Here is a 13,374-nt window from a genome sequence, read left to right as displayed (position 1 = left end):
AGCCACGACATAGCCCCACCAGACAGGGGCTGGCCTTCGAGTTAAACACCTTGCGAGGTCGCATATGACCGGGTCACGGCCCGAGTTGCAGTGTTCCTCCTGGCCGACAGCCCCCCATTTCGATGGAGAGGAGGTTCTGTCTGGAGTGGTGCCTGTCTGGTATGGTAACTGTCCTCCCTCTCCCCCTCAAAGGTTTTGGGGTGGACATGGGCCAAGCCATGGGATGGTCAGACCCCCAGGTTCCCCTCCTTCCCGTTAGGCACCCCCCTCATCGGTCTGGTGGTCCCTGTGGGCCATCTCGCCCCCCCCATCTGCCCCCCTCCACTATGCTAGGGCTGTGGGGTAGTTTGGTCCACCTCCTGGGGTGGGGTAAGGGTGCTGTGCTGGTGATGGGGGCGGGTGGGGGATGCGCCGCCGGCTAACGGGGGATCGGCTTTGGGGGGGCTTTACTAGTGGAGGCTCCTGCCAGGGCCTCTCTTACTGCCTGTGCCATTTTCTGAGGCCTAGGGATCCCTCCTGTGTCCCTGGGAGCCTCGTGGTGCTGCCACTTTCATGTAGCCTGTGTACTCTAGGCACGGTGACCATTTTGCGGTGATTTGCCATTGAAAATAGCTGCAGCCATGACCGTGGAGCCCTCTGGGCGGCGAGTTCGGCAGTGGGAGCCCCTCCTTATCTGCTGGTGCTGACTCCTGGATCTTTTCACTTCCTGATCACCGCACGTGGAGTGCAGATTATCCTGGTGGCTGCAGGTGCCTATTTCTGCTGGGTGGTGAGTCTGATGGTGTCCTCTCCCTCTCTGCTGAGGATCGTTTGGTGCTCTGTTACTGGCGACCAGGTGGTGCTGCCGTAGTGGTGAGGGTGTCCCTTAGCAGTGTTTTTAAACCTTTTTTTGTGGGGTCCCCCTATTGACTCATGGAGTCCTTGGAGCACATTTCCCCACCGGATTCCCCTCTCCGGTCCTAACCATCCATTGATGCACTGACGGCGGTCCTGGAGTCCTTTGTGTCCCGGGTGGAGGTGGTTTTTGGGTGACAGGCTAGCAAAAAGTGGGCTGTTTCCCTGGTGGTGGACTCTCTGTTTTCCAAATTAAACAAGGCAACCGTGATTCCGGTTGAAGAGTCTCCAGCCTTTAAGGAACCGGCTGACAGGAAGACAAGCGGTCCACAAAGTCATGTGGTCCGGCTACAAGATCGAGTTGCGTTCTTAATGTCCAGAAAGGTTTTTTCCTTCCAAAATGCCGATTTCATTTTCTAGCAGGACTTGGCACCTGCCCACACTGCCAAAAGTGCCAATACCTGGCCACATGATCATGGTATCACTGTGCTTGATGGCCAGCAAACTCGCCTGACCTAAACCCCATAGAGAATTTGTGGGTTATTGTCAAGAGGAAAATGAGACACCAGACCCAACAATGCAGATGTGTGGAAGGCCACTATCAAAGCAATCTGGGCTTCCATAACACCTAAGCAGTGCTAATCGCCGCCACGCCACGCCGCATTGATGCAGTAATTCATGCAAAGGGAGCCCCGACCAAGTATTGAGTGCATCCTATACTGTACATGGACATACAGTAAGCCAACATTATTAAAAATCCTTTTTTTTTTTTTTTTTTTTTTTAAGTCTCCTGTATTATTGAAATTTTCTGAGCTACTGAATTTTGGGTTGTCACTAGCTGTAAGCCATAATCATAAAAATGAAAAGAAAGAAATGCTTGAAATAGATCATTCTGTGTGTAACACATCTATATAAAATAGGAGTTTCACTTTTTGAATTGAATTACTGAAATAAATTACATTTTTGATGATATTCTAATTTTATGAGATGCACCTGTATATTTGCCATGATTAGAGAGACTGAGATAAATTTCAACTGTCAGTTCCCTATTGTCTCTCATGCTGCTCACCTGTCTGCACACAGATACGATGTTCAAGCACATACAGGCAATAGACGCCATGAGAAACTTTTCCGATTTCCGGCAAGAAGCAAGCATGCTCCACTCTCTACAGCACCCCTGCATCGTCTCCCTGATCGGGATCAGCATCCATCCGCTCTGCTTTGCCCTGGAGCTGGCTCCTCTGGGCAGCCTCAACACTGTGCTAGCAGAGAGACACCAAGGTGACATTGTCTTTTAATCTCTGTTTAATCCTTATAGCAATGCATCAGAAAAATGCTAATTGAGCAAAGCCTAACTATTGTTACCATTACTTTACTACCGTGTGCACTGTTGGCTGTAATCACTTTTGCTTTCTTGTAACTTCTGGTTGTCTATTAATCAGCAAATTTGCTACAAAACTGTAGGAACCCCTCCCCATCACCACCACCAGACACATTGGGGCTGATTTACTAAAGGCAAAGCGGCTGTTCGCTTTGCAAGTGAATGATTGAAGTCAGCAGAGCGTTACCTCATTCACTAAGCTTTGAGGATAATCCCATTGCAAAATGCAACTTCTCTTGCAAAATCATCATCTTTTTGCATTTAATAAATCAACCACATTAATACAAGGCACAAGTATGAATTTACAAAAATAGGCATATTGGGGTTGGGCATAATAGAAATGGTTCATTTTATAAAGCATTTTGAATAAAGCTATTTATTTTATTTCCCTTAGACATCATTGGCTATTTAGTGAACATATTTTTGCTTTATTTACTACACTCAGTGATTCTCACTTTGCTTGTTTTAATATTTCAACCCCATTTTTTTTTTTTAAAGCCCGTGGTGTGAAACACACTCAGACTAGCATTAAAAAGTGCACACACTCAAACCTGAGACACAAAAAGTGCACAGGGTGTGGGAATGGTCCACCTCCAATGAGGACGGACCTTGATCTTGATCCCCCGGGGCGCAAGACTCCTGACAGGGACTAGAGGTACTCACTGGTTCGCCTGGCCGAAACCAGGCAAACCCCGTTCTCTGGGAGGACTGCCGAAACAGCCCACCCCAAGTACTAGGTGGGGCTCCCCCGAAGGGAGACCCCATGAGAGAGGGCGAATTATGCTAGAAGGCCATATCCACCCCCTCCCAAGACATTCAAGGCAGGCCCGAGGACCCACACCCTACTAATCATGTGAAAAAGTGAGAAAGTGCAGATTGATAAACTACAAAGAAAAAACACACAAACAAAGAAAAAGTGGGGAAAGGGAAGTGGAGAAGTGCATAGTGTCAAAGTGCAAGACCTTGACAGGCCCTTCGGCCAGCAATAAAAAAATTTCTCTGGTCCCAGCCAAAAGTCAAAAGAGGCAGGTGCGAAAAAAGTGTGTAGGTGCAGTGACCAAAATGCCAAAACACTCAAGATGAGCTCCCCCACCTGTAAAAATTAAGGCACTCCTGGGCTGCCACCCCAGGGGCACGTACACCATGGGCTTTTTCCGGGTCCTGGCCTTCGGCCAGACCAGTGCAGCCCCATCCCTACCAGGAGGCATCAGAATTTAAACAGCTTAGGGAGAGCCTGCCTACAACTGGGGACAAACCTTTTTTCAAGGCCAGAATCAACCCAGTAGGAAAAGGCCCTCCCACCACCATCACCATTCCTTACCAGTTACATCCAGAAGCAGTACTAACCGGTGCGGATACTCCAACGGCTTTCTCGCTCCCTTCAAACTGATAAAAACAGATACTACAATTAATCTTAGCCAAAAGGCCAAGAAGTATTTCAACCCCATTGAATATATAATAATACAGTGTCACCACCAGATGGCCATTGCGGACACTAATTGTAGAGATTGTGCCACGTCCTATTAATTGAGTATAGAGGAAGCTGGCTCTTGCTAGAAGCATGGACTTTCCCGGCACAGCAATATGACACTTATGTCGTAAAAAATTGATATATTTTATTTAGAATTGGTTAAAAAGGTTTAGAAAATTATAACAATAAACATATAGATCATACATATAGCATCACAGTCATGAGATGTGGATAACCCTCAACCACTGCTAAGGTGTATCAATACCATAGAGACCTGTTGCTTATACAGAGGTCATAATATGATGTCGGTATGTATCCGGTGATGAGGGGACCGCTGAAGAATAACTTTTCTCTACATGTTTCGCGTTTTTTGTATAACGCTTCTTCAGGAGAATATAATGAACTATAATATCAACATGAGATCTAAAAAGGAACAAGGGGACAATGCATGAGTTACATACAAAATATCCTTGATTCATGTATCCAATAATCGGTTGAAAAGACAAATATGTCTATACCTATGTTTATCAACAAATATATTGAGATAAGCAACAGGTCTCTATGGTATTGATACACCTTAGCGGTGGTTGAGGGTTGCCCACATCTCATGACTGTGATGCTATATGTATGATCTATATATATTTTAATAATGTTCTGATTGTATGTTTATTGTTATAATTTTCTAAACCTTTTTAACCAATTCTAAATAAAATCTATCAATTTTTTTTACGACATAAGTGTCATATTGCTGTGCCGGGAAAGTCCATGCTTCTAGCAAGAGCCAACTTCCTCTATATTCAACCCCATTGAATAAAAGATTTTGTGTACTACACTGGTGTGCCACAGTGAAGGAAACCTAGAGAAATCAGCGTAGAAAGGTTTATTGTAACGCATGCATGCAGCTAATGGAGAACAAAAATGGCAAGATGGACACAGCAAGCAGACTGCAATCAACTAAAACTAAACCATATACATAGCATATCAATAAGTGCCAAGTCCAAAATGCAGTGAGGCCAAGTCCAAAATGCAGTGTAGCATCCACTTTTATGAAAATGATAATGAATAGTGAAAAAAATATATAGTGAAAAAAAAGTATATATTAATAGTCCACCTTGATTTGAGTCCATAAAAAATGTACCAGTGAATATTCTAAATTAATCACCACTACAGAGTGCTGCTTCCACCTTCCAAATAGGTTCAGATTTTGACCTATTTAAAATTAGGTCAATATGTGCCTTGCCCTTTAAAAGGGCTTTGTCTCCATTTAAACCATTTAAACTTTCATCTGTGTCTTTCCCCACATTTGAACGCCTTTCCCCCAAAAGTATCTCAATGGAACAGAAATTGCACAATGTATAAGATTACCAGAACTATTTATTAAAACAAAGGGTGGAAAACCTACTTACAAAATGAGTGCACTTAATCCGGCGCTCATAGAAACAATTGTCTTTTTAAACAAGCATTTGCCCTTAAGGTTAGCCTTTGGCTTCAGATACCTATCCTAGATGGCCAACTTCTGGTTCCTGTCAGCGCAATGACGTCATCAGGCCACGCCTTTGACATGTTTCGTCATCCAATCATGACTGCTTCAGAAGGAAAGATTTTTTAGGACAAATAACTGCACAAAGCATGCATGGTAGACAAAGTACTAGAATGAGGCAATATACAAGCCATGGTAAATAGAGGGCTAGCAATGATACAAGCCAGGGTGACCTAAGTTACAAAGCACCAGTTCACTTGGGGGCATAATCCTGACAAAATACTGGGAGGCTGAATAAGGGCACAGCAGCAGTATAACAGCCCCTAAGCAGCCACGAAAAGGTAGTAAATTGACTGAGCCAACTCTTAATGCAGGGTTGGTAGCTCATGTTGCCAGACTGTAGGGAGCAACTACCCCAGCAGGGGAAACAGAGTAGCAGTAAATCCTGCCATGCACATATAAAAACAGATTCCTCTATCCACAATACACAGCTGCTGTGGCTTTTTTATTTTGCTGCACCAGCTGTCAAAGTAACTGAAACCGCTTGGCATAGCCTGTACCTTGATTTCCAGCTACTTTGTGATAGACCTGAGATGATTATCTGATCCATTCCATGGACACCAGCAGACATCTTTCATCCTGTCAAAAAAATTGACTGTACTGAAAATTTTAAATTGCGGTTGGGTGGTAACATTTCCTTCACCCCCAAGAGGCATCAATATGAATGCTCAGGGTAACCCCAGTATGTATTATTTTATTAATTTTAGGCACTTGCACAGCGACGTCAATTTATGCAGCGCTTTACAATCAGCATCCAATAAGACAAACCCGACCTGTCCCCTGGATAATCATACGTTCACATTGCACCAGACATGTATGGCACCTGCTTCTTCTGGGGCTCAGGTACATCAACCCACACTGTTCCTATCTGGGAAAGGGTACAGAGAGAATGAAGCCATAGCTTAGAACGGTCTCTACTCTTACTGATATTTACAGTACATATACCTTTTAGGTGGAGGAGATGTTGGCACCAACAACCGAACACAAAACTGTACATGGGGATCTTCAGCAAATTACATCTCAGGTCATCTGAGGTTAATCATTTTTTTTCCTTTTCATATTACAGGGACATCCTCGTCCATGCCTTTGGGTCACATGCTCACACAACGTGTGTCTTATCAGATTGCATCTGGTCTGTCATACCTACACAAGAAAAATGTCATATTCTGTGACTTGAAGTCTGATAATATCCTGGTCTGGTCTCTGGATGTCCGGGAGACTGTCAACATCAAGCTGTCAGACTACGGCATTTCCCGACTGTCCTTCCATGAGGGGGCGCTAGGTGTGGAGGGCACCCCGGGTTACCAGGCACCCGAAATAAGACCTCGAGTTGTATATGACGAAAAGGTTGGAACAATTTCTAATTATGTTTTACTGTAATCATTTATGTTTTATTTCATCTGTTGCTTGTGATGTAGGCATTTGTTACATGCAGAGATCCATCTACCGGGGAACTGAATACTGCTGCTTTTGGTAGCACAGGCTGGCTGGACTTTTAGATGTTCTATGAAGAGATGTAGACTGGGCAAGCATTTTAAGTTTTATAATGCGTTATGCGTAAAGTCCCGTACACACGTACCGATTGTCGGCCGTAAATATTCGGCCGACGACCGATCGGCCGATTGTAGGCTTGTTAGTATGATGCTTCCGACAGCCGACAGCGCATTTTCGGCCGAACAGAATCTGTCGTGCAGACTTTAAAATTTTTGTTGGCCAACACCAGTACGGCCGTTTGTTCGCCAGTCAGTACAGAATTCGGCCGACAAACAGCCGATTAGCAAGACTGGGCATGCTCAGAAAAGAAAAAACACACGGAAAGTTACCCATCACATGACATCACTTCTGCAGTCGGCTGTTGTTGGCCGACAAAATTCGTGTGCAGTCTTTTGCAGTTTTCAGCCGACAGGACAGCACCGGACAAAAGACGGCCGATCGTTCGGCCGACATTCGGTACGTGTGTACGGGGCTTAAGACGCACATGTGTCCAGACAAATTTGTAATTTCTCCTTTAAGACTGAAGTTTAGTGATATGTATATATTTATATACGGTATATATACAGGGTTTTTTTCTCGAGGATAGGTGCAGGTACCCCCCCCCCCCTTCTGAGTCAACCCTTTTCTCTGCCCCCTACTCAGTTTTTATGTAGATGCGTTACACAGAGTGATGATTTGGGGAGCCATGTCATCTGCTGGTGTTGGTCCACTGTGTTTTATCAAGTCCAAAGTCAGCGCAGCCCTCTACCAGGAAATTCTAGAGCACTTCATGCTTCCCTCTGCTGACCAGCTTTATGGAGATGGTGATTTCATTTTCCAGCAGGACTTGGCACCGCCCACACTGCCAAAACTACCAATACCTGGTCACATGATCATGATATCATTGTGCTTGATTGGCCAGCAAACACGCCTGACCTAAACCCCATAGAGAATCTGTGGGGTATTGTCAAGAGGAAGATGAGAGACACCAGACCCAACAATGCAGATGAGGTGAAGGCCGCTATCCAAGCAACCTGGGCTTTCAATAACACCTCAGCAGTGCCACAGGCTGATCGCCTCCATGCCATGCAGCATTGATGCAGTAATTCATTCAAAAGGAGCCCCGGCCAAGTATTGAGTGCATCATATACTGTACATGGACATACAGTAAGCCAACATTTCTGTATTAAAAATCCTTTTTTTTTTTTTTTGGTCTTATGTAATATTCTAATTTCCTGAGATACTGAATTTTGGGGTGTCACTAGCTGTAAACCATAATCCTCAAAATTAAAAAGAAACGCTTGAAACATATCACTCTGTGTGTAACGCATCCATATAAAATACAGATGTGTTTTACTTTTTGAATTGATTTACGGAAATATGTTAACTTTTTGATGATATTCTAATTTTACAAAATGCACCTGTGTGTGTATGTATGTGTATATATATATATATATATATATATATTTATATACACATACAGTAGTAAGAATAAATAAGAAGTGTCGTTCCCCCCCCCCCCCCGGAAAAGGAACAGAGCAGCCACCATCACATGGGATACTTTGTGATTCATGTATCTTCGCTGGTGCTGACTAAAAAAACTAAACTTCAACTTTAAAGCGTAGCTCCACCCAAAAGGGGAAGCTCTGCTTATCTGCCTCCTCTCCCCCTCCGCTGCCACATTTTGGGGGGAGCAGGGACCTGGTTTTGCCCCCACGAACTCACCCGGAAGTTCGGCCTCCCTCCACCTCCCCCGCAGCTGGCCCAATTAGAGAGCATAGAGCTCTTTGCGCATGCGCAGTAGGGAACCGGCTGTGAAGCCACAAGGACTTCACTGCCGGTTTCCCTTAGTGGAGATGGCGGCGGCAGCACCCGATAGCCGATAGAAAAATCAGCTTGGATGAGGACACTGCTGGATTCCTGGACAGGTAACTGTCCTAATATTTACAGTATTTGTAGCTGCAAACTTTTAATTTTTTTCTGCAGGAGCCTAGAGCTCCTCTTTAGGTCTACAGAAATCACTGCTTGAAATTGCTATGGTTCGGAAACGTCTCTCTCCAACTGCCTCATTATTTTTATATCCAGCAATTCCCGCAGAGCAGAAAAGCAAACACTCTTCACTGTATAAAGACTGCTGATTCTATCAGCGCTAGAATCCAATAGCAAATATTTGATGGAAGAGCTGCAATGATTTGACTATAATGATATGGATTAGAGCACTTTACTAAATAAAAAAACAACTGCAAACCTGCAAATTGAATCTAAAACTCCACGGTTACACCCCAGAGACTGGAAAGGTATCGTTTTATCCCATTCCTCCATTACATTTACCTTTAAAATCGTAAAATCATTTCAGGTCACTATCATTTTAAAGCTGATTATATGATTCTTTATCTGCATTGTCGTCTGTAGGTAAGCTAAACACAAAAACATCTACAAGTATTTCCACTTTCGCAGCCAAATTGCAATAACACCTACTTTATATTTCTTACAGGTTCCTATTAACAGCATGAATAAAATAAAGAAAGTGCGCTGATTTTATGTGGATAAGCTGCTACCTTAGAGTGAAAAATGTGAAATAAACGAATGAAAATCAGGTGCGCTAACCAAATGTGCATCTAAACATGAATGGTTGCTAGACAATGTTATAAATGTTGGTGCTGCAGGATAAAAACTGTAAAAAAGAGAAACAGATGCAAATCAATACAACTGAATCACAAACACCCTTGTGTAACAAACAAAAGTGTCCATCCAAATAAATGTCCAAAAAACAATCCAGATATGATGTGAACAAGTGAGTGCAGGTCACTATCCAAAATTCTCCAGTGAAGAAGCAATGAAACTGAAAAGGGTAGACCTTGAAGGAGAGTTCAGCGTCCCACCACCAGCTTTACTGCTTACCGGAAGATGGAATAAATAAGGGCATATAGAGATAGCTCTGCTCCAAAACATGCAGTGGAGAAGAAAGTTCCAGATAGCTAGGCCAACACCAATCCTCAAGGGAGAGAGTGGACTCTTACCAAAAGGGATATGAAATCAAGCCTGGAACAATACAATACTCCTGTCCTGCACGGAAATGTGGGGTGGTCCTCTGGTGCAATCTCATAGGTCTGGTCCTCGATATTGTGGAAACAAAAAAGGAGGGACCGCCATGGTGCATTATCTTAAAACCATTTAATGAGCATATAAAATCACACTTACAGTTATGCAAAAGGACCGGGCTCAAAAAAACCTTCTACAGATGGAGCAGATGACGGCGGTCGCCTGCAGTGCTAAACCGCCGTGTCGCTGTGTCTAGTGATGTCGCGGCGCCTCCTCTCTGACGCGTTTCCCCCGATTGGGCATCCACTGAGATAGGAGGTGGCATCTGTTTCTCTTTTTTACAGTTTTTATCCTGCAGCACCAACATTTATAACATTGTCTAGCACCCATTCATGTTTAGATGCATATGCTTGGATGCACATTTGGTTAGCGCACCTGATTTTATTTCGTTTATTTCCTATTAACAGCATAACTTGCCAAAAAATATATAAAAATTGCTGGTTATCTTTTTTTAGGTTGAATGTATATTTATTATTTTCATTAAGGCTCCATTCATATCAGAGCGTAGCAATTTACTGGCGTTTTTCAGGCTTTCTTTTTTTTGCAGCTTTTTACAAGGATTTTTAAACCTTTTTAGAAGTATATTACAAGCGTTTTACAGCTTCGGGCATTTTTGTTTAGCCAATAGAAAGCAATAGGGAAGAGGAAAGGAAATTAGAGGTGGAGAGCTGCTGTTTGAGCAGAAAACGCCTGTAAAACATTGGTAAAACTCTCAAGTCAGGCATTTCGATTGAAGTCTATGGGGCCAAAAAGGCTTATAATCTGCCAAAAAGAAGCTCATGTACTTTTTGAGTGACAGGCGTTTTGCTTCGGGTGACAGAATGCTTAAAGCGGTTGTATCCTCGTACAGGAAAAAAAAAAGAAACCCTGCAAGAAAATGGCATAATTTGCTAGTATGCATCGCATACTAGCACATTATGAAAAACTTAACTTAGAATGAAGCCCCGACACGGTCGCCCGGACCCCGCTGAGGCAGCTGACATGTTCCCTCGGCGTCTCTTCCAGGTTTGACGGCTCCGACGCCATGAGTGGCCGGAGCCGCGATGACATCACTTCGTGCATGCGCTCGGGAGTTCACTTTCCGGCAAGGAGCATTGAAGGTCCGCTGGACCTTCAGAGTGCATGAGCCGCTGGTGTCAGCGGCTGCATGCAGGGCGAATATCTCCTAAACCGTGCAGGTTTAGGAGATATTAATTTTACCTACAGGCCTTATTATAGGCTTACCTGTAGGTAAAAGTTAAAAAGCGGAGTTTACTACCACTTTAAGAGCTACAAGCTTCAAGCAGAAAAATCACTCAGGTGTGAACAGGGCCTTAACCACTTGCCGACCGCCGCACGACTATTTACTGCGGCAGTCTGGCTCTCCTGGGCAAACCGACCTAGGGCTACGTCGCTCGCCCAGGAGCCTCTAGGGGGCGAGCTCCCGCTCCCGCTTGTTCCCTGACATTCCCGCGCGAGTGACCGGCGGCTCTGATGTCCGCCGGTCACTCGCGATCTCGCTGGAGAGGGAGAAATGCAGGCGGCTGATGTAAACAAAGCCGTCTGTCATTCTCCCTGGTGTAACTGCAGAGATCATACCATCCTGCTATGTAGGATCATATGTCTCTGTGGTTACATCACAAGCCACGCCCCCCCACAGTTAGAAACACACCCCTAGGGATGCATTTAACCCACTGATCACTAATAAAGTTAAACCCTTCCCTGCCAGTGTCATTTTTACAGTAACAGTGCATATGTATAGCAGTGATTACTGTAGTAATGTCACTGGTACCCCCAAAATGTCAGTCAAGGGTCCGATCTGTCCACCGCAATGTCGCAGTCCCGCAAAAAAAAAATCGCAGATCACCGCCATTACTAGTTAAAAAAATAAAAAAACAATAAAAATGACCTAAATCTTTCCCATAGTTAGTAAACTCGATAACTTTTGCGAAAACCAATCAAAATACGCTTATTGCCATTTTTTTTTTTTTACCAAAAATATGTAGCAGAAAACAACTGCTGATACCACTGCTTGTGGAAGAGAATTCCACATCCTTACCGCTCTGACAGTAAAGAACCCCTTCCGCAGTTTAAGGTTAAACCGTTTTTCCTCTAGTTTTAGTGAGTGGCCCCCGTGTCTTATTGTATTCCCGTTTCCCTGAAAAGTTTGTTCCTTATGCTAAACAAAACCGGTACTACATTGGCAGTAATAGTCCGAAACATCCTGAGAGGTGTGAGGGCACCCAAAGTCCCCCTTTACAGGGCAGTGGCGGGACAAGGTCATTAAGAGTCCAGGGCGAACATGCCAAACTGCAACACCCCCCCCCCCCCCCCAAGATCTATGAGCATTATGTGTCAGCAAAAATCTCCCACAAAAACATTGAGCACTAATCTGCATTATTACCTCCTAAGCATACATTTCCCATCCTCCCAGTACAAATGGGCCCCCTGCTGAAATCCCCTATCTTAGCAAAAAACTTTGCCCCTCCATCCCCCAAATCACCCAAGCTGAAATGCCCCCCCCCCCCCCCGAAAAAAAAAATTCACTCCTCCTAACGCAAATCCTCTACCCCTAAAATATTCCCTCCTAGCACACATCTTCTCCCCCTCACTTCAAATCCCCCCGCATTCAAGCACAAATTCCCCTCAAATGTCTCCACCTAGCACAAATATTTTTCCTCCCAACACAAATCCCTCCAAAATCACGACCCCCACCCCACCAAATTTCCCCTCCCAGAACAATACTTTCCCCCTGCAGCCCCCCCAAATCCCCCCTTCCAACACAAATCCCCTCCCCCCCCAATTTACTTGTGGTACCCCCCCACCTCACATGATACCACAGTGCCCAGGGCAGCTGCTTCTTCTGCCCACCCCTTGTCCCGGCCCTGTTATGGGGGCACATAATAGTGGTGAATGAGTGTGCGACGTAAGGGGCCCACACCTGTAGTCCAATAACTGAGTACATGAGAGATATAGGCATTAAGAAAAAATAAAGGGGGGGGAAGGGAATGGAGCTGGTCAAACCCAAAGATTCACCATTGAGATAAAAAAGCATGGTAAGTAGGCTGCACAGTGAAGAGATGAAACAGGACCTAGGAGCTGTAACATCACTGGAAAGAGGGGTGGTGACACAGCTATCATGGCAGGGAAGTATATGTGTAAGACTGGCCATTGGGTAAGCATAAAGTCTCCCCCAGGGATTAAGTGCTGGTCAGAGTTTTCAGAGTGTCCGAGGTGGAGTAGTGCAGCCCTTTGTAGCTCAGCAAGAGTGATCAGGCAGCTGTAAAGCTTTCCGGATCACTTTTACAATACAGCCGATCACCGCCATACAAAGAATAGCCATGCAGTCATAATCATGATGTAACCCAGTGATGGCGAACCTTGGCACCACACATGTTTTGGAACTATGTTTCCTATGATGCTCAACTACAATACAGAGTGCAAGAGCATCATGGGAAATGTAGTTCCAAAACATCTGGGGTGCCAAGGTTCACCATCACTGATGTAACCACTTGCGGACAGGATGTCTTTATACATATAACGATCAGCAAGTGGTTAACCACTTCCGAACTGCCCGCCCGCAATTTACTGCAG

General features: G+C 44.6%; 1 protein-coding gene across 2 annotated transcripts in view; it reads left to right on the top strand.

The window, feature by feature from the left end:
• LRRK1 (leucine rich repeat kinase 1) overlaps positions 1-13,374 on the top strand; it is a 439,003-nt gene that overhangs the window by 374,152 nt on the left and 51,477 nt on the right. For both annotated transcript variants that reach the window (XM_082253047.1, XM_082253048.1), the window contains 2 exons: positions 1,918-2,115; positions 6,293-6,573. In XM_082253047.1, the coding sequence (XP_082109173.1) occupies positions 1,918-2,115; positions 6,293-6,573 (479 nt within the window). The remainder of the gene's footprint in view (positions 1-1,917; positions 2,116-6,292; positions 6,574-13,374) is intronic.

This window comes from Pelophylax lessonae (genome assembly GCF_965119305.1).
Source record: "Pelophylax lessonae genome assembly, chromosome: 4".
Classification (NCBI taxonomy): Eukaryota; Metazoa; Chordata; class Amphibia; order Anura; family Ranidae; genus Pelophylax; species Pelophylax lessonae.
The sequence above is the reverse complement of the archived record's forward strand: the minus strand, read 5'-3'. Positions and strand labels throughout refer to the sequence as shown.